The 19,156-nt window shown below is 39.2% G+C and overlaps 1 protein-coding gene across 2 annotated transcripts in view; it reads right to left on the bottom strand.

Moving 5' to 3' along the window:
* Positions 1–19,156, bottom strand: part of tmeff2a (transmembrane protein with EGF-like and two follistatin-like domains 2a) — a 213,712-nt gene that overhangs the window by 149,418 nt on the left and 45,138 nt on the right. For both annotated transcript variants that reach the window (XM_022680407.2, XM_022680406.2), the window contains exon 3: positions 7,710–7,839. In XM_022680407.2, coding sequence (XP_022536128.2) covers positions 7,710–7,839 — 130 coding nt within the window. The remainder of the gene's footprint in view (positions 1–7,709; positions 7,840–19,156) is intronic.

Here is a 19,156-nt window from a genome sequence, read left to right as displayed (position 1 = left end):
TCGACCGTCTGATAGCGGCCAAGCACGCATTTTTTCAGACTCTGCGATTTCCGATCTGGGTATAAAAGAAAAACGCTTTCTTGGTGCGTTCGTAAGAGCATCCATGTTTTGCGATCTTTTGCTAAGGAATAAATCAAATAAAACAATAATTATTTAATGATATAGTTTTATAAAATATATAAATTGAATTAAACAATATCTTATAAACTCTTACCCGTGTAACGTTAGAAACACCACCGCCTGTTGAATGTTTGGTAGAGTACCGTAACCTCTCTGCTTTTATTGAATAAAGGGCGTGGTTATATTACGTATGTACACGTATCTACACGTAATTATTCCTTATTGGTTGCTCGGATAAATAAAATAATTTTGTGTCTGAACATGTCTCACTGTGTGTGTGTGTGTGTGTGTGTGAAGTCAAGAGACTGAATGTTTGGTTAAGGGGGGCTGGCGGGTGTGTGAGCAGGACCGTGACTGTGTGTGTGTGTGTATGTCTGTGCGCGTGTACGTGCCTGTGTGTGTGTGTGTGTGTGTGTGTGTGTGTGTGTGTGTGTGTGGGGCCTCCGAGCAGGTTTGGCTGTGGGTAAAAGTATTCTCATGCAGGAAAATATTCTCTTTTACACACTATTAATCATTATTCTTGATTGATTGATTATCTGGATATGGGGGGTCTGAACAGGTGGGAGGATGGGAAACTATCAGCCATACATTTTCCAAAAGAGCAGGAAAATATTCTCTTACACATAAACAATATTAATCATTATTCTTGATTGATTGATTATCTGAATATGGGGGTCTGAACAGCTGGGAGGATGGGAAACTATCAGCCATACATTTTCAAAAACAGCGGGAAAATATCCTCTTACACATAAACACTATTAATTATTATTCTTGATTGATTGATTATCTGAATATGGGGGTCTGAACAGCTGGGAGGATGGGAAACTATCAGCAATACATTTTCAAAAAGAGCGGGAAAATATCCTCTTACACATAAACACTATTAATTATTATTCTTGATTGATTGATTATCAGAATATGGAGGGCCTGAACAGCTGGGAGGATGGGAAACTATCAGCCATACATTTTCAAAAAGAGCGGGAAAATATTCTCTTACACATAAACAATATTAATCATTATTCTTGATTGATTGATTATCTGAATATGGGGGGCCTGAACAGCTGGGAGGATGGGAAACTATCAGCCATACATTTTCAAAAAGAGCGGGAAAATATTCTATTACACATAAACACTATTAATCATTATCTTTGATTGATTTATTGAACAGGTGTTTGGGGGGGGGGGGGAGGGGGGAGGGGGGGGGGGGGCGGGAGGGGGCGGGGTCAAATAAAGGTCAACCTGTCACTTTGATGACTTGTGTCCTATACTATATATCATGATTAATTAAGAAAATTAGTACATGCCTTTTGTGCATTTCAAGACGTACTTTTCCCATTGTTACAATAGCAAAGACACACTAATGCCTTAAATCAAGCTACAATAGAGCCCAAAGACAAAATGTGACTCCCACTCCCAATGTGACTGCCACTTTCTTTTTATTAATAGCATTTTTGAGTGATAGGAGAAAACCAAGGTCAAGGATGTTTCTATCTTCCACTCTGAGAGGAAGGGTCTGAAAGGGTATGGAGCTGATCAAGAAAAATGAATATGGAAAGATGGATGATTTTTAGCCAAAATACACAATCCGCAATCAGACGATATTTCCAACAGCATTCCAACAGACTATTGGAAATAATTTACAGCTATTTACAGGGTGAAGGAGCTAAATTTAACACCTTCAACCGATCATCCATACATCTGTTCTGTGTTAGACCAGCAGAACAGAATAAAAGCATTTAAAAAAAAAAACAGAAGCTCTAAATATTTATTAATTTGTTAAATAATTATAATTAGTTTCTGTGGAAGGTGGTGGATATACAGTAAATGTGTTCTGTTCCACAAAACATTCTCCTCTCATTTTAATTAGTGACACACTGTAACTAACTGAGTGTATTATATTACTTATTCAGTATGTTTATTATCAGTGTGGGTATAACCTATATCAATGCTTTGCTGCTGCACCAGACATTCCAACACAAAGTAAACAAAACATTATGTATTTATATTGTATTAGGACATTGCTAAGTAAGCCTTGGTCAAAATATGGTCAAATATAGAAATTTTGTAAATATTTAAATCTCAGATGAAGACTGATATAGATCCAGTCATCTAAAACCTCTGCTGTCAGTTCACTGCATTCAAGCTGAGCAGAAACAGCAGAACACTACAGACTACTGTAGCCTGGCAGTGCCAGAGTGCGATAATGTACACCACAGGCTGTAGCGTTTATACTGTTCATATCAATATTAGAATTATATTGTATCAAAACAAAATTAAGTAAATATATATATATATATATATATATATATATATATATATATATATATATATATATATATATATATACAATATAAATTCTGGACATATTGTCTAGCTCTATGTTTATGTACTATATGTAAAATGTTAGAAAATATATTTTGATTGATTGAGGTTAAAGCAATGATTAATGTTTTGTGTAAGGAGGCAAGAGAGGTTTCATTAATCATATTAAATATGTAAATAAGCTATTTACAGCCCATTTATCTAATAAATATTACTAAAGCAGAGCAACGACTAAAGTGAGGAAAGTTCTTGACTGTCAGTGACCTCGTCTGAACCCACCAAAGAGCCCATCACTTACTGAACTCCAGACTAAAGCCAAAAAGCTCTCTGAACCAGCGCTAACCTCACGCTCACTGTTCCACTCCTAATCCAGTCTACTACAACACACTGCAACAAAATAATAAACACGGTGCTACAGGTCCTTTACTTCTGCTACCACACTCTCTAAGACCAGTTTTATCACAAAAAGTGGAGATTTTGCCACTCATCCCTCTCTCATTATAGAGGAATATCATATCATACACATATAGACCTCTCCAGCAGTTTATAAACATTATAAAACACACACAGCAATGCATCTTCTGCTCCTGAATTAGACCAGTAATCAACTCAGTACATTACATTACATTACATTACCAGCAGCCAGATTCTCCAGCACTGTTGTAGCCCATGCTCTTCCAGTTCATTCTACAGTAAGTGCCAGATTAAACAGTATTTATCACGTTTATAAACATTGTTTAATGGTTAAGAAGGTTTTATTACCTCATTTTTAATTAACATTAGTTGTAAATACTACTACTAATAATACTAATAATGAATTTATTAGTTAAATATGTTGTAAGGATTAATAATGTCCTAACTAGTATTCATTATTTATTAGACATTTTGTCATAACTACTGTCAATTAATATACCCTTATCATAAAGTGTTCCCACTCTTTCTAATAAAAAAAAACTAACAAAAGCCCTGAATCCTCAGCCAATTAGCTTCTTAAATGATGTAATGCTGCAGGTTTTCTATTAAAAATAAAAAGATGAAGTAGTTTATGGGCTTTAAAAACCTCCACACACTAACACTAAGCATAAGCTATTAGAGGTCATTTCTAATAAAAAGGTACTTAAGTGGAGTAATTGAAGTACTTCTAACTGTTCACAAATGTATTAAGGCTGGATACGTGTAGGCTAAGGTTTGACACAGAAGTATAAATTAGTCTTTAATTTTCCAACAAATTCACAATGCAATTGAAACAACGTTGCAATATCAGTGTTGATTAATTTTTCAAACCCAAAATATTTAATTAAACCTTGATTCAATCGTAATATGATGTTAAGTCAACTGTAAATATTGGGTCTCAAATTTTGCATTTCTGTTTTTTTTTTTCAGAACTTTAATATCAGACAAAAATAAACTGAGTACATATAAAAATTAAGTTTTAAATGATAATTTTATGTATTAAATGACATAAACTATCCAAACCAATCTAGCCCTGTGTGAAAAAGTGTTTGCCCCTAAACCTAATAACTTATGCCATCCTTGTTATTTGTACACACCTTCCAAAAAGTTCCACTTTTGTCACATAAGTCCAACAAATATTTAAGTCCTAAGGATCATCAAGATGTTTTTTGGCAAAAGTGAAATCAACCATTGTGTTTTTTTTGGTCAGCAGTTGTTTTTGCCTTGGAATTCCCAAATGGATTCCATTTCTGACCAGTCTCTTTCTTATAATTAAATAATTAACACTGACCTGAACCTTAAAGACCTGCAGTTCTTTAAATGTTGTTCTGGGTTCTTTTGTGACCTCCTGGATGAGTTGTCCATGCTCTTTTGGAATATAGAATATTTAGATGGCTGGTCACTCATGGGAGGGTTTACTAGTTCCATATTTTTTTCTTGTGTTTTCCTGTTTTTAATATGAATAAACCTGCAATTGGATCCTTTATCCTGTCTTGTGTGACTATAACCTTTCCAGACTGACAGATGTTAATGGCTTTGTTTTCTCATCCTTTTTTGAATTTCTTCAGATTGTGGCATGATGTGTTGATTTTAGGATCTTTCAGGAGCTTCATGTTGTCAGACAGGTTCTATTTAAGTGATTTCTTGATTCTGTAGGTCTGGCAGTAATCTGATCTAGTTTTATTTACTCAGGTTATATTTGTCTGATATTAACGTTTGTTTGATAATGTATGAAAAAATGCAAAAACAAAAGAAATCTGTAAGGGGCAAATACCTTTTCACACCACTGTATGTAGAACAGATTCAGTCTGTTACAGACTGATATCTATGTCTACACTTTTTAATTAAACTTCATCATAATGGTTCCACCCAACTGACTTTCACATACACACAGCATGAATTTTATCATGTCTTTATAAACAAAAATTATAATATAATTATTTATTTCTAAAAAAAAGGTTTTTTTTGTTGTTTTTTTATTTCTAATTTTTTCCCATTTTCTCCCCAATTTATACGGCCAATTACCCAACCGGACCAATTTTACTCCCTCTAAGCGCCGGCAGCTTGATGGCAAAGCTGCATGAGTAGGGGTTCGAACCTGCAACCTCCTGCTCATAGTGGTAGCGCATTAGACCGCTGGACCAATTGGCACCCTAAAAAATTTTCTTCCACTTCACGATTGTGTCCCACTTGTTGTTGATTCTTCACAAAAAATTACAATTTCATATAATTTATGTTTGAAGCCTGAAATGTGGCAAACTTTTGAAAAGTTCAAGGGGGTCGAATACTTTTGCAAAGCACTGTAACTTTAATGATTAAGGCTTGAATACATGAATGCATTTTTTGTGCAGAAAGCAAATCAGGTGTTCACCGCAACCTGTCCTACTCATTAGACTAATCACAGAACTCGTTACCTGGAAAAAAATTTGCTCAGCTGAGCTTTCCAAAAGGCCCATTTAGGCCATTTAACTGTGACAGTGTTGTTTTATTGAATTAGAATAATGGAGAAACCGTTTCATTGAATTAGAATAAATTCTCAAATTTTTGTTTTCTGTGAAGAGTGTTCACTGTGCAGTATAAAGTCAGGGTTGAGTAGAATTTCTAAGTTGTAAAATCAATCATGGGTAAGCAGCGCGACCTCTCAACCGGAATAGTGGCTCAAATTCAAGCCCTTCGCCAACAAGGCTTGACCCAAACTAAAATTGCTGAGCAGCTCGGCATCAGCCAGTCTTCCGTCTGCAAAGCTCTCAAGAAAAACTGCAGCAAGCGCACCAACTGTTCCGGCGTCCGAAAAACTTCTGCTCGCGACAACAAGCAGCTGAGAAAGATCGCAGTCAGCAACCGGTTCAAGTCCACTTTCGAGCTCACCGACTTGTGGAACAAGCAGACCGGCGCTGACGTCTCCAGATCAACCACTTACCGTCGTCTGCGCGAACTCGGCTTCAAATCTCGCGTTCCAGCAGTAAAACCGATGCTGAACAAGAAACAAATGGAGAAACGGCTGAAGTGGGCCAAAGAACACGGCGAGTGGACTGCTGAAGACTGGTAGAAAGTGGTCTTCAGTGACGAATCACGCTTCTGCATCTCCTTCGGTGACCAAGGTCCTCTTGTCTGGCGTCGTGGTGGCGAAACCTACAACCACGAGTGCGTGAAAAGATCCGTCAAGTTTCCCCAGAGCGTTATGGTCTGGGGATGCATGTCCGCTCGAGGTGTAGGGAAACTCTGCTTCCTCAAGAAGACTGTCAATGCTGCCGTATATCAAGATGTTCTGGAAACGTTCCTGATTCCGACTGTTGAGGAACAGTTCGGCGAAGAAGACTTCATATTTCAACAGGATCTTGCACCGGCTCATGCGGCAAAGTCGACCAAAGATTGGTTCACTAAAAAGCAGCTTGAAGTTTTGGCATGGCCGGCCAACTCGCCTGACCTCAATGTCATTGAAAACCTTTGGGCCATCGTCAAGCGGAAAATTCGCGACAGAAAGCCTACTACGCTGGACCAACTGAAGCAGAACATCGCCACTGCCTGGGAAGCTGTGAGTGCGGAAACTTGCGACAAGCTGGTCAAATCGATGCCGCGGAGACTTCAGGCAGTCATACAAGCCAAGGGGGCAGCCACAAAATACTGAGAAAGTGATGATTGTAATTATAATAAAAATTATTCTAATTCAATGAAACGGTTTCTCCATTATTCTAATTCAATAAAACAACAGTGTCACAGTTAAATGGCCTAAATGGGCCTTTTGGAAAGCTCAGCTGAGCAAATTTTTTTCCAGGTAACGAGTTCTGTGATTAGTCTAACGAGTAGGACAGGTGCGGTGAACACCTGATTTGCTTTCTGCACAAAAAATGCATTCAAAGAATTTCATGATTGCACTATTTCAAATTATTCTAATTCGTTGACCAGCACCTGTACATACAAATTCTCCACATTTACAAATGCTGATGACAAAATTCTACATGAGTGGTCCTGGAAGCAACAGAGAAAGTGGAAGTTACTCTTACAGCCTTCAACATCGTAGAAGTACAGTACAGTACAGTTTACAGATAAACACATTAGAGAACATAGACTGTGGGAAAAGACACCCAGTAACATAATAAATTGTGCCAGGTGCCAATGAATTAAATTGCATGGTTTGGCCATGCCAGAACGTTCCTTGTGTGTGGAAGTTTAACCAGATGCTCATTTATTTGGTTTATAAACACTGTGCATTCACATTTAGCTGCACAACATAATTAATATGTGTCATATTATAAACAACACAAAAATATGATATCTTTATTTCATGTATATCATCGCTGCATGTGAGATACAATGACAGAAACAGTAACATTTTACATGTGGCCTATATGATGGGATTAAGGTCCTATTGGCATATACTGATGTCCTTATCCAGAGTGAACAATATGTGAATGGGTGTATAGAAGGTAATAAATTGCTGAATAAGGAGTCTTCTTCTCCAGGAACAGGTAGACTTACATTAGAATCATTCATAGTAAGCTGCATGGGCCATTTTTATTACATTTATTTTTACAGCTTTTTTTTCCTTTCATTCTGTCTTATATATTATTTTTGTAAAAACTAAAGAAAAATAATAATAATTTTGGCTCTGCTGCTATGTCACTGTGTTTTGTGTGTATAAATTTCTTTAGAATTATGTGTTTGTGGATTTATGTGTTGCTTACATTTTGCTTTAAAACAGCCAATTAAGACAACAAAGAGGAAGTGAATTTATAATAAACACACACACACACAATACAAACACACACAATACAAACACACACAATACAAACACATGCAGATAGCCATCTTACCGGAAGGACAGGATCCTTCAGAAACCACCAGGATCTCCGTCTGCTGTTTGCAAGCATCCCTCCGTAGGAGACACTCATTCTCATAGTTTTCATTATTGGAGCCGCACACCGGGACATAGTCGTTGTTACACTGTGAAGAAAGAGAATAACTGTATCAGATGAGTTATGAATTTATAAGCACCAAATGATACAGTATTTCATTCAGTATATTCTATTATTTGTAAAAAAAAAAAAAAAAAAAAAAAAGTAATTAAAGGGTGACCAAAGAGTTCTGAAGACAATAATCTGTAATATAATTATCATTTAAAAACAGCTGATCTGCTGATTATTATAATGCAGTTTTTACTGTTTGTTTATTGCCCAGCTTTACTGTTAATTGTAGAACTGGGCAATAAAACAATATTTTATCATATTGAAATATGCTGGCCCAAACGTATTTTATAAATTTCATTTACATTAAGTGTAATTGGTTCAGATTAACTGGAAGAATTATTAATCGCAGTGATTAGCAATCATTTAACAATCAATTAACAATGGGACAGTATTTGAACTTGTCACTGCTGATGCATTTTGGCTTTAAATATTGCGATTTGGTCGCAGGCCTACTTATATGCATATGCATCATTGCTCACACAAGTTGTAGCATTATGTGTATGTGTATGTGAATTTGCCTTAAATTGCTCTGCACATCCTGCGATGCGACCATTACGCATGCTTACACTGTGGTGATGATGATGATGATGATGATGATGATGATGATGATGATGCTGAATTTAATACTGTGCAGCTCTAAAAAGTGAACCCTATAAATAAAAATCACAGTTTATGTTGTGTGATTTCCAGTGATCTTTATTCAATATATAGTAGACATGCAAAGATTGGTCATCTGAATACCAGTATCTGCTGATGTTCTCCCAAAATGTGATCTGGCTGATATTTTTCTAATTTAGCTGATCATATCTTTAAGTCAGTTGGAGCTCCTTGGTCAAAGAAAGCTGCAGTTCAACTACTATATGGAGTTATGGAGAGTGTACAAGAGTGAAGCCAGTGCTGTACTGCTCTCTGTCTGTGCAGGCTCGGCTTGGCTCGGTCAGTCTGACTTTTTTTTTGCCACTGTAAAGTCATTTGGAATTGCTTTTAGTTAACAGCTGTGCTGAAATTAACAAGAGTTTATAACTTGAATTTCTTGCTCTCTTCGTGTGTTTGAGAGCATCAGTTGTAAAGTTGTGAAGTGGTAGAGTTACAGGTATACAGTGAATAGCTCTATTAATATAATGTTCTAATCCATATTATGGCAAGAACTACTCAACTTAGTAAAGAAAAGAAAATTACTTCAGCACCCCAGATATGTTAATTTATAGTCTCTGTGACTTCAGTATTTATTTACAATGTAGATAAAAAAAAACATTAAATGGGAAGGTGTTTTGAAACTTTTGAATGGTGGAATGTGTATGAATAACACACCTCATGGAGGAAAAATGAATAAAGAGTTTTAACACCAGTAACTGGATACCCCGCTCCAGAGTGCTTACCACAGAATGTCTCAAGTAATTATTAATCAATTGACATTATTTCAGACATCATTAATCATTCCGTCAGTCACTCCTCCAGGTTCCACGCTGCCCTGAAAAGACCTTCTAATTTTATTTAACACCTCGGTAAGAGTGATTTTGGCATGGAAAGTTCTAAGCTTGCAAACTCCCTAGATTGGGAACACTGGCTGAGAACTACTTGTACCGAAATTTGCCTTCACCTCAGCTGGACGCCGGCGCAGATCAAACTGACAGAAGCCTGGCTGGAGACGAGTCCGTGCTTGAAACCACTCCAGAACCTCAGCATCCTCTCCCCCTTCAGGCTAACTTTGATACGGCTTCTGCGTTATTCAGCAGACTTCATGATGAAACAAAGTCTGGAGAGGACAGTTCTAATGCTTAAAGCAAATGAACATAAAGTTGGCCTACATATCCCTGAGCTGAACTCAGCTATTTTAGCTAGTCTCTTGTTTTGTTTTTTTTTTTCGTTGGAAGGAGTTTGGGTAAACAGTGAGGAGAGGGAAATGTGGATACGGTGTGGGGAGAATGTAAATGAGGGCACTGTACAGGAGGCTGAAATATATCCTGACAGCTTCCCACTTCCAAAGTTCTCAGGTGGTGAGAGAGAGTTCCTGACTTCACTATGACAAAACCAGTAGGCTCCATTTCTGTACAGATAGCAGTAACATGCTGACACACTAGCTTATTAGCATTAGCCTTTAAAAGCGAGGAAGAGTTCAATGTATCTCAAGGATGGTGGATTGAGCAGATGAGTGTTAGTACAAACAAAGCTAAAGCCTAAAAATCTAAAGCAAAAAAAAACTATAGTCAAAGCTGATGCAGTAATTTCACACAGGGCTGCAACAATTAGTCTTCATAATCGACAATGTCTATAATAAAAAATGTCTAACTTCTAAAAAAGTCTGGCTGGAGACAGGACTAGCTCAATATCTCAGTTCACAACACAACTGATTACATATTTACTCACTAAATATCAGAAAATTTCACATTTAAACATCTTTTGAGCATTTAAATCTAATGTGTCTATCATTTTAAAGTAATACAAAAAGCTAGGAACATAATAAAAATAAGTTCAGAATCCAATACGGTGGCACCACACATCCACAGTGGTAAAAGCAGTAGTATTAAACAGTTTTTATCACTTCTATCTGTTAAATTATTAAATCAGTCCTACACACGGGATCAGTGCTAAAAGTGATAACCAGGGACAAAAACGTTTGAAACGTTTGAAACAAATTAAAGGATTTCAGACCCACTGAGGTAAAACTGTGATAAACTAAATGTGTTTTTTTTTTTTGCAGGTTTTTATTCTATTGTTTTTCATTAAATAAACTAAAAAGCCTACATGTATTTTTGGCGTCCTTTTCTAAAAAAAAAAGGCATTACAAAGCTACAAATTTACAACCTTTTTTTTACATTAACTATGTATCATACAATAAAAAGACATGACCTCAATAATATTTGATAATGGTGATATTATCGATTTTGTTTATTTCTATGTTTTTTACATATAGAACTGTGAATAGTAGTTTAGACAGTAATGCTTTTATAATTGTGACTCCATACACACAGTGTGGACTGCAGTACACGAATAAAATATATATATTTATTTATCTATGATTAATAAAAATGTTGCCTTTAAAAGGGTATAACTGCTATGTGTATGTTATTCTATTATCATTAAGTCAGTGGCATTTAATGGTCTTAAAATGACAACAATAATAATGATTATCACAATCATTTTTAGCAAAAAATATTGTCCGCAAAGGAAACACCTTAACCTGTGTCTGTCTTTGTTTGTCCTTCCTCTTCGGCACATTGCTCTGTTTTGTTATTTTCTTGCATCTGCCCAGCCCCACCCTGTCATTAGTGTTTACACCTGTCTTATTTCTAACCCCGCCCCCTCATTACCTTCTCCAGGTGTTCCCAGTCTCACTGTGTATACAGAGCCCCTTTGATTCAGTGGTCCTTGTCTGATCTTCTGTATGTGTTCTGCTGTGTGCGCTCTTGTCAGGTTTTGTGGTTTTGTAGCCTGATTCCAGTTCTTCTGTTTTTTCTTCTTTTTCTTTAGTCTTGTTTTTGGAGTTTGCTTTGTATTGTTTAATTGTTTTTATGTTTCCCTACACGTGTTTGCTTTTAGTTTTGCTTTTGTTCATCTTTTTTGTTTTGAAACATTATACCTGCATTTACGTCCACCCTCTTATCCCTAAACATCCGTGACACAAAAATGCAGAATACTCAGCAGTGTTATTTTAATCATTCTAATAATAAAGTTTCCCCAGTAGTTCTATTTTAATCATAAATGTGCCTAAACAGTGCTGTTTTAATCATAAAGTTACCTCAGCAGTGCTTTTCCAACCATGCATTTAGCTATCTTAGCAGTGCAACTACATGTACTTCATATAGTAGTGTAAAATTATCTGAATGTTAGCTAAAGCGTCTTCAACTTGAATGTGACATCATATCCAGATCCGGCTTCCAACTTCCAAGGTAAATGGGACACTATATAACTACCAATTCTTTTTGAAAGAAGCATGCTGCAAAAAAGTGCACTAAAACATGGTTTAGTCATTTGGGCCGGATTACGGCACCAGACAGGGTTTGCTGGCCTTGCTTTCCCCCTCAGTGGTGGGTGGCCTGGTGGAAACTGGAGCATGTCCACACCTCATGTAGGTATTCTGGGGAGTGAGATGATGCCACACACAGGTACACCTGGCCTCAGCAAGTGCAGAGAGAGGATCTGTCTGCACCTGATGCCACGCACACGACGGGTCGGCAAGCCCTAGAGAGGCCGAGGCGGCATAGGGCAGAGCTGGACTGTCTGTTCGCAGGTTGGCTGAGTGGCCGTATGGCCGGATTCCAGCCGGCGAGGGGTCAGAGAAAGAACCGTGCCCATCGATCCTGGAGCTTTCTCTGTGCCCGCTGTTTTATCGGCCGAGAGGCGGTATAATGCAGTAGAGGAGCGGCCTGAGCCAAGGCTGGCAGTGGTGCAAGGGATCCGGTTGAGTGGGAGATCAAGAGGGAGGGAGAAAGAGGAGAAGGAAAGAATGAAATTGAGAAAGAGAGCAGATGGATACGCTAGTGCATCGCCCGCTCGAGGATGGGTTGATGGATAGATGAGGGGGCGGAACACGTAGAAACTGTAAAAATAGCAGAAGGAAGAGTCTCATTAGGGAACGTTTTAGCGATTTTAGAGTATGGCTCCATCTTAATGAAAATCATTATTGAAACAAATGATTCGCTTCTATCAAATTAATCTGAATTAGAGGTCGACTACAGGAATCCAATGGCAGGAGAAGGGGAAAGCAATTGACAGATAAGCAGGCAGAGATAGATATATTCAGAGATAAGATAGACAGACAGATAGATAGATAAACAGGAAAGGAAGAGAACTGGGTAGAATTTAAAAAAAAATGGCAACAGTGCTCTAAGCTATTTTTCAAGAGTAGTGCACCACAGAGAATCAAGAGATTATGGATGCACCAAATATTTGGTAACCACAATTATTTGGACGAAAATGGCAAATTAAGCGTTCAGTGTTCAGCCAAATAACTGAAAAGACCAAATGATTCACACTAAACAATGACTGATTTATTTTTAGATATATTGCATGGAATTTGTGTAAGCAGTGATGGCCCAGTCTGACTACCTTTCTCTGTGTACATTTCAGAAACATGTGACTTAGGTAGCATTTGTATGTAAATTAAAATAGATTAGAATAGCTCGAGGTAAATGTATGATGAGAATAGCTCTACCAAGGTAAATGTTTGATGAGAATTGCATTGCTAAGATAAATGTTTGACACAATTTGCACTGCTGAAGTAAATATAAGACTGAAATAGCACTGTCTATGTGAATTTTGGATAGACAAAATTACACAAACAGTCAAAATACACAAAAACAAGTTTATTGTTGGCCTGAGACAAATGTTTCATTTCATTTGGTTTGGGTTTTGGACAAATTCAACCATTTCTGTGCTTTCACTACCAATAAAATAATTATTAAAACAAATGATTTGCTTCTATAAAATTAATCTAAATTTCAGGATACATGAATTTAATGGCAGAGAGAAAAGGGAAAAAGATAGGGATAGATATATACTAGAGATAGGACAGACAGATAGAGAGAGACAGGAAGAGAGAGAGGACGGAAGGGGGCCGAGCGGAATTAAAAGACTGGCGACGGTGCTTCGAGCTACTCGGCAAGACTAGTGCACTAGAGAGATCGCAGGGAATAAAGAGAGGGGAATCTCATGAGAAAAGGAGGAGAAATTATGAAGGACTCGATGGCCTCAAAATAGATGCAAAGGAAGCAGAGAGGGAGTGTGACAGAGACGAGGGAGAAGGCAGAAGGAGAGGGAGGAAGGGAGGAAGAGGAAAGAAGGGAAGAGAAGACAGAGATTCCGGAGCTGCCTTCTCCCAGCCTGCAAACCCCTCTTCACTGTCTGCATCTCGGCAGCTCGGAGTTTTCAATCAAACCTTCGCTTTTAGCCAGACATGATGCAACAGCGCGAAAGATGCCCTGCAGGACCCCAGGGTGTCTTGAGAGGCGCCTGTTTTACCAAGCCCCTGTGATTCGGCCTTTTCATGCCTGGCCCCCCGAGGGGAGGGAGGGTATTAAAACCGCCGTCCTTTAGGAAGCATAGCTGCTGATGAGGAAAACGATGGGAACTGTTCTTGCGGAAGCCAAGGGAGTTGCTAAGCCGTCTAGTTAAGAAAGCTATAGATGAATAAAAAGACTGACGGGCTGTGAACAGTTTTGAGGGAATAAGCAGCTTCGCAAATTGAACAAAATGCCCCAAACAAAGTGTAGGTTTCAGGTTATGTAATGCAGACATATTTAATCATCTACTCAGCTGCTGATTGGGACAGGATGAAAAGACGGACGTAAAAGACAGAGAGAGGGAGGACGGAAAAAAAGAACGGTACAAGGCAGTCATGAGTAACAGCCATAAGGCTGGGCAGCATGTGTCCAGATATGACTACTGACCAATGTGTCATAGAACTGCCACACCCAAACATGACAAATGCTGATGCAAATTAAGATCATGATATTAATAAAGGCATTAAAGCAAATCCACATACATCAGATGTCTTATTTGAGTGGACAATATGATCACTGTTGCTGGGTATTCACTGGAAAGTGCATGCTTGAATAACACCTTTACTGGTGCTGTCATGGCAGTTCCACTTATGCCCTGCAGGGGCTGCTGTGACTCTTGCTAGCGAGAGAGAAACCATTCCCTGCCTCTCTGACTCTCTGACACTCTTCTCTCCTTACTGAATTGCATTAGACTCTCTTATCCCAGCCTTACACAGAAGAACACTACTACAAAGTACAGAACCTCCTTTCTAGCATATTGCTGACCCTTTGCTATCCTCTTTGCTGACCAAAAATCATAGCACTGAACACTACTTTTCTTCCAGATTGCATTCTTACTCTTGAATGGGCCTGTTTTTATATAATATTGATGAGAATTAGACAATACATAGGGGGAAAAAAGAGAGGAGGTGAATGATTTAGAGGCATTGGTGCAAGAACTCAAGAACTCACTCGGAGGCTTTTAAACCATCCATCCCAGATTTCATTTTTAAGTCCATCCATCAATTAATCCAATCCTGCCTGCTGCTTAAGCATTAATCAATCCATCCATTAGGCTGTCAATTCACCCTCCCAAAGACGCAAAATAGTCCTTCGTCCAAAGACAAGTCAATCCATCCACACTAAGAGTGCAGAGACCGACAGAGCTGAATAAACTAGGTCTGACTCTGGAAGGTGGTGGGAACAGACTGTACTGAGACAAGCAATTAGAGTCAGGCACAGGGGATAGTGCAGAGTAGCTAGAGATCAGTGCAGTGATAAAACAGAGCCGGAACTGTGTAAGCCCCTGTAAGACATTAGGAACAGCAATTGGTTGCACAGCTATCAGGTCAGCCTGAGGTCTGAGAGCTGGGGAGACTTTCTAAGGTGTGGAGATAGAACACCTTTATTCTTCAACAGCTGTGCAGGGCCAACGTGAGCAAGGTGAGAAGGATGATGTGAGCATATCTGTGTGTGTGTGTGTGTGTGTGTGGGTGTTTGTGTGTGTTTCTAAAATCTTCAAAGTCCAGAGCAAAGTCCAAGGTTAAGGTTTTTAAAACACTGTAGAGATTTGGTTTGGTTAGATTTTATTATGCTTTTATTTATGTTTACAAACAAGGGTTGATTTACAATTAAAATTGGCCTCGCTCCCTCCGGGTGGGTAGATGGCACTCTCTCCCCACATCACTAAAGGGTGATGTCTGCAGCACAAGGCATCTGTGAGCTGATGTATCAGAACCGAGTCACTGTGCTTTCTTCCAAGTGGGCTGTGATCCTACTCAGCAATGCTGCATCAGCAGCACATGTTTTGGAGGAAGCATGTGTTAGTCTTCACCCTCCTGGTGTGTTGGGGGATCACTAGTGATAGGAGCAGTCCTAACGAGTGGGTTGGGTAATTGGCTGTTCAAAAATGGGGAGAAAATGGAAAAAATTAGAAATAAAATTATAAGAAAATAGTTACAGCAATCATCAGTGCAAAATGTTGTTTGCATACTGCTGGAGTTGGAGTTGGATTTTGGCACTGGTTCTTTTTCTTCTTCCATTGAAGCATATTTTAACAGTGAAAATAAAGGTTGATTGATTGACTGATTGATTAGTTGAGTGACTGAATAAAATTGGGTGAAGATATCGTACCTCAACTTCATGTAACTGTTCGAAAACGTGACTTCGCACTGCAAACAAACCCAACTATGGGATCCATCAGTTAATTTTGACTGAGACTATCTCTTTTGTTCAGACCAAATTTGGTCCTTTGGTGCTGACCAAAGTTTGTGGCACCTACAAATTTGGTTCAGACAAAAAAAAAAAAAATGTGTTCCATATGTGTTTATTAGCGTAGCTTAATAATATTCATTTAGAGTGTATATGAAAGCTCTTTGTGTGTGAGTGCTCAATCCCCAAATCCCCATTAGTGCGTGAGACACAGAATGAGTGAGTGTGAAATGCTATATTTTGCATTTCTCACTCACTCTGTTACTATGTTACATTGGAAATGGCAAGACATCTTGAAGGCTAATGCCAGGACCCCATATGGTCCCTCAGTCTGTGAGCCACTAATGTAGTTTTTGAATGGAGCTGAGGGAATAAGAAAAGCATCCTTGTGTACTTGACTCCTCCCTGGATATTCAACAGCTTGATAGGAAATGGCTATACCGAGTTAATTATGCATTGCGCAACATGATCCAATCCATTTGCATCATTAGACATTATGTACCCCTTCTTTCACCCAAAATGCCTTTGTGAGAACTGACCCCCGGGCACATTAAGACGGCTGAGACAGCACAAGCCGAGAAACATGAGAGCGCACGGTGATGGGGAAAGTGCACTGTGAGTGAGAGGCCATGATTGCAAACAGCCAGAGGAGAGACATGGAGCACAGCCGCGGACACGCCGGCACATACTCACTCAATTTAACCTGACATGTGCAGAGACACAGTCGCAGACAGGCCGTCTGCCGCAGACCTCCTTCCCCACTCCGCCTCCTCCTTATAAGTTTGCAGTTGCGCTATCTGGTGAATATCAGCTAACAGCAGAGCATCTGATCCTTATCAGGAGAACAAATCTGTCAGAGAGGCCGAGCCCTGAGGAGAGAGAGGGCATGCCAGGACACGGGCTTTTAGGATTCCACAACTCTGCCATTCGGGTATATAATGCTCCTTTTGGAGATGTCGCAATCCTCCCATCAAGCGGTCTCTTTTGTTGGAAACTGAAGGTCAGCTCTGCACAGCTTCATTTCTCTAATGTGGATCGAGTGGAAAAAGGTGACTGAACGCACCCGGCACCAGGCAGGGAACGCCACCTGGGGCTTCCGACAAAAGACAGAAGCTTTGTTTGAGATTCCGTATTTGAGTGCTTCTTTCACTCTCCTGTCAGCCAAGCCTCTGGTGTGATGGATGTTTGGTACAGTGCTCCTGACATGTTAAAAGGCCCTCGAGGCTAGCAAAGGAAAAACCCTGCCTTTTGTCAGGCAATTAGCTTGGCACTATGGGGAAAGATCTACCTTAGACCAGTGGGACGAGCAGAGATGAGAATGTCCTGTGCAAGGACACAAGGGTAACATATAAGACTTCCACAGCCTTCTTGTTCCAAAATTCTCTTCACCTGATCTTTCTTACCTTAGAGCCTTTCCCATGGGTTAGACATAAAGCAGTTCTGACCAATTCTGAAGAAGGGATTAAGGTACCCTTCCAAAGCTATAAATTCAGCTTCATCCTTATCGGCGAGAGTAAGAGAGCAACCCTGTCTCAGTACATTTGAATTCAGTCCGAGCCTTCTCAAAGATGCACATTATCTATGACAGCTCTGAGGGAGGGTGGGTGAAAGAGGGTCACAGAGAGAAAAAAGAAACAGATCAGCCACGATATCCCTGAGAGAGGGCCAGAGAAAAAAAGAATCTGCTGCATGTCTCTCCAGATGATGTATTCTTTCCGCCCCTCAGACAGAGACGTGCCTGCCGTTGTCTGACTGAGTGACATTCCCCATTGCCAGGATGCCCTCGTCGGAGTCGTGTGTGCCGCCTGTCTCTGACAGTGGTGGAGAAGAGGGTGGTGTGGTTAGTGCATGTGAGTGTATGTGGATAGAGGGAGGGGGGGCTTGGCTTCTGCCTCCCTCTTTAACCGCTTGGCAGTCTGCTCTTGATTAGAGCGAGCCTCTCCTCGGTGAGGAGCTCCCGGGCCCTGTCAGGAGAGACGTCTCTTCGGTAATGGTGTCTGACAGGCTGAGGAGAGCTGCACAAGGGCTGACACAGATGCAACTATCCAGGGGAGAGGCTTTCGCTGGAGTTTGAACATTCCCCCACCCTTGCTATTGCATTCCCTTGATCCTACAAGACTGCAGAATATTTTATCGCAATACTACAGGCGAATTTTACATTTATTTGCCCCTCACTTCAAATGACTACAGTCCTAGTTACTGTGCCTTGAGCACTTCACTAACTGGATGGAAATAAATAAATTTTATTTGAAAAAAAGCAATGACAGAAAAAGACAAGCTGTCTATCTGGATTCCAGAATCCAGAATCAAGTAGCCTTGGAGTGCAAATGGTCTCTAATCTCTTAAATTGGCATTCATGTAACATGAGTTTTTAAATTAACTGATGTCACTAGAATCTTATCTTGTTGATGACCTTTAAGATCATCAACAAGATAAGACATTTTCTGACTAAACCAGTCTATTGATTACTGGAAGACATTCATTCCAGCAATGGGCTGGACTAACCCAAAAAGACAATCACAGCTTCAGCTAACTCAAAACGTCGCTGTTAGAATTCTTACTTACACCAAAAAGAGCACATTATCCCCATTCTTATAAACACTACCAATATGTTGCAGAATAGACATACAGGTTCTATATCTGGTATATACAGTGGCATGCAAAGGTTTGGGCAAAATTTTACTGTGAATATTTCAGAAAGCAAACAATGACCTGATTTCCATAAGTAATAAAGATAAAGAGGAATAAATCCTTAGTATTTTAAGCTAAATAATTGTCTTATTTATCATTTACAGTTTCAAAAAAACAGCATGTGAACAGTTTAGTGGCATTTATTTAGTATTCCAGTTCAAGTTTAAAATATTTTGATCCATTTTTTCTTGCAGAAGGTTCAAGTTCTGTGAGACTCCTGTGCTGTCTGCCCATAGATTGATTAGTTTGCAGCATACAAAAAAAACAAACAAAAAAAATTTCACATGGATTAGATTTTCAGACCAATTACGCTAAGGCCATCATCGCCCATTTAGCAATAACAGAAGAAAGAGCAATGTTGTGCTGAAATACAAATGCTTTGGCATGCAGTAGCATCTGCAGCAATATGGG

Source organism: Astyanax mexicanus, chromosome 11 (assembly GCF_023375975.1).
Source record: "Astyanax mexicanus isolate ESR-SI-001 chromosome 11, AstMex3_surface, whole genome shotgun sequence".
NCBI lineage: Eukaryota > Metazoa > Chordata > Actinopteri > Characiformes > Acestrorhamphidae > Astyanax > Astyanax mexicanus.
The sequence above is the reverse complement of the archived record's forward strand: the minus strand, read 5'-3'. Positions and strand labels throughout refer to the sequence as shown.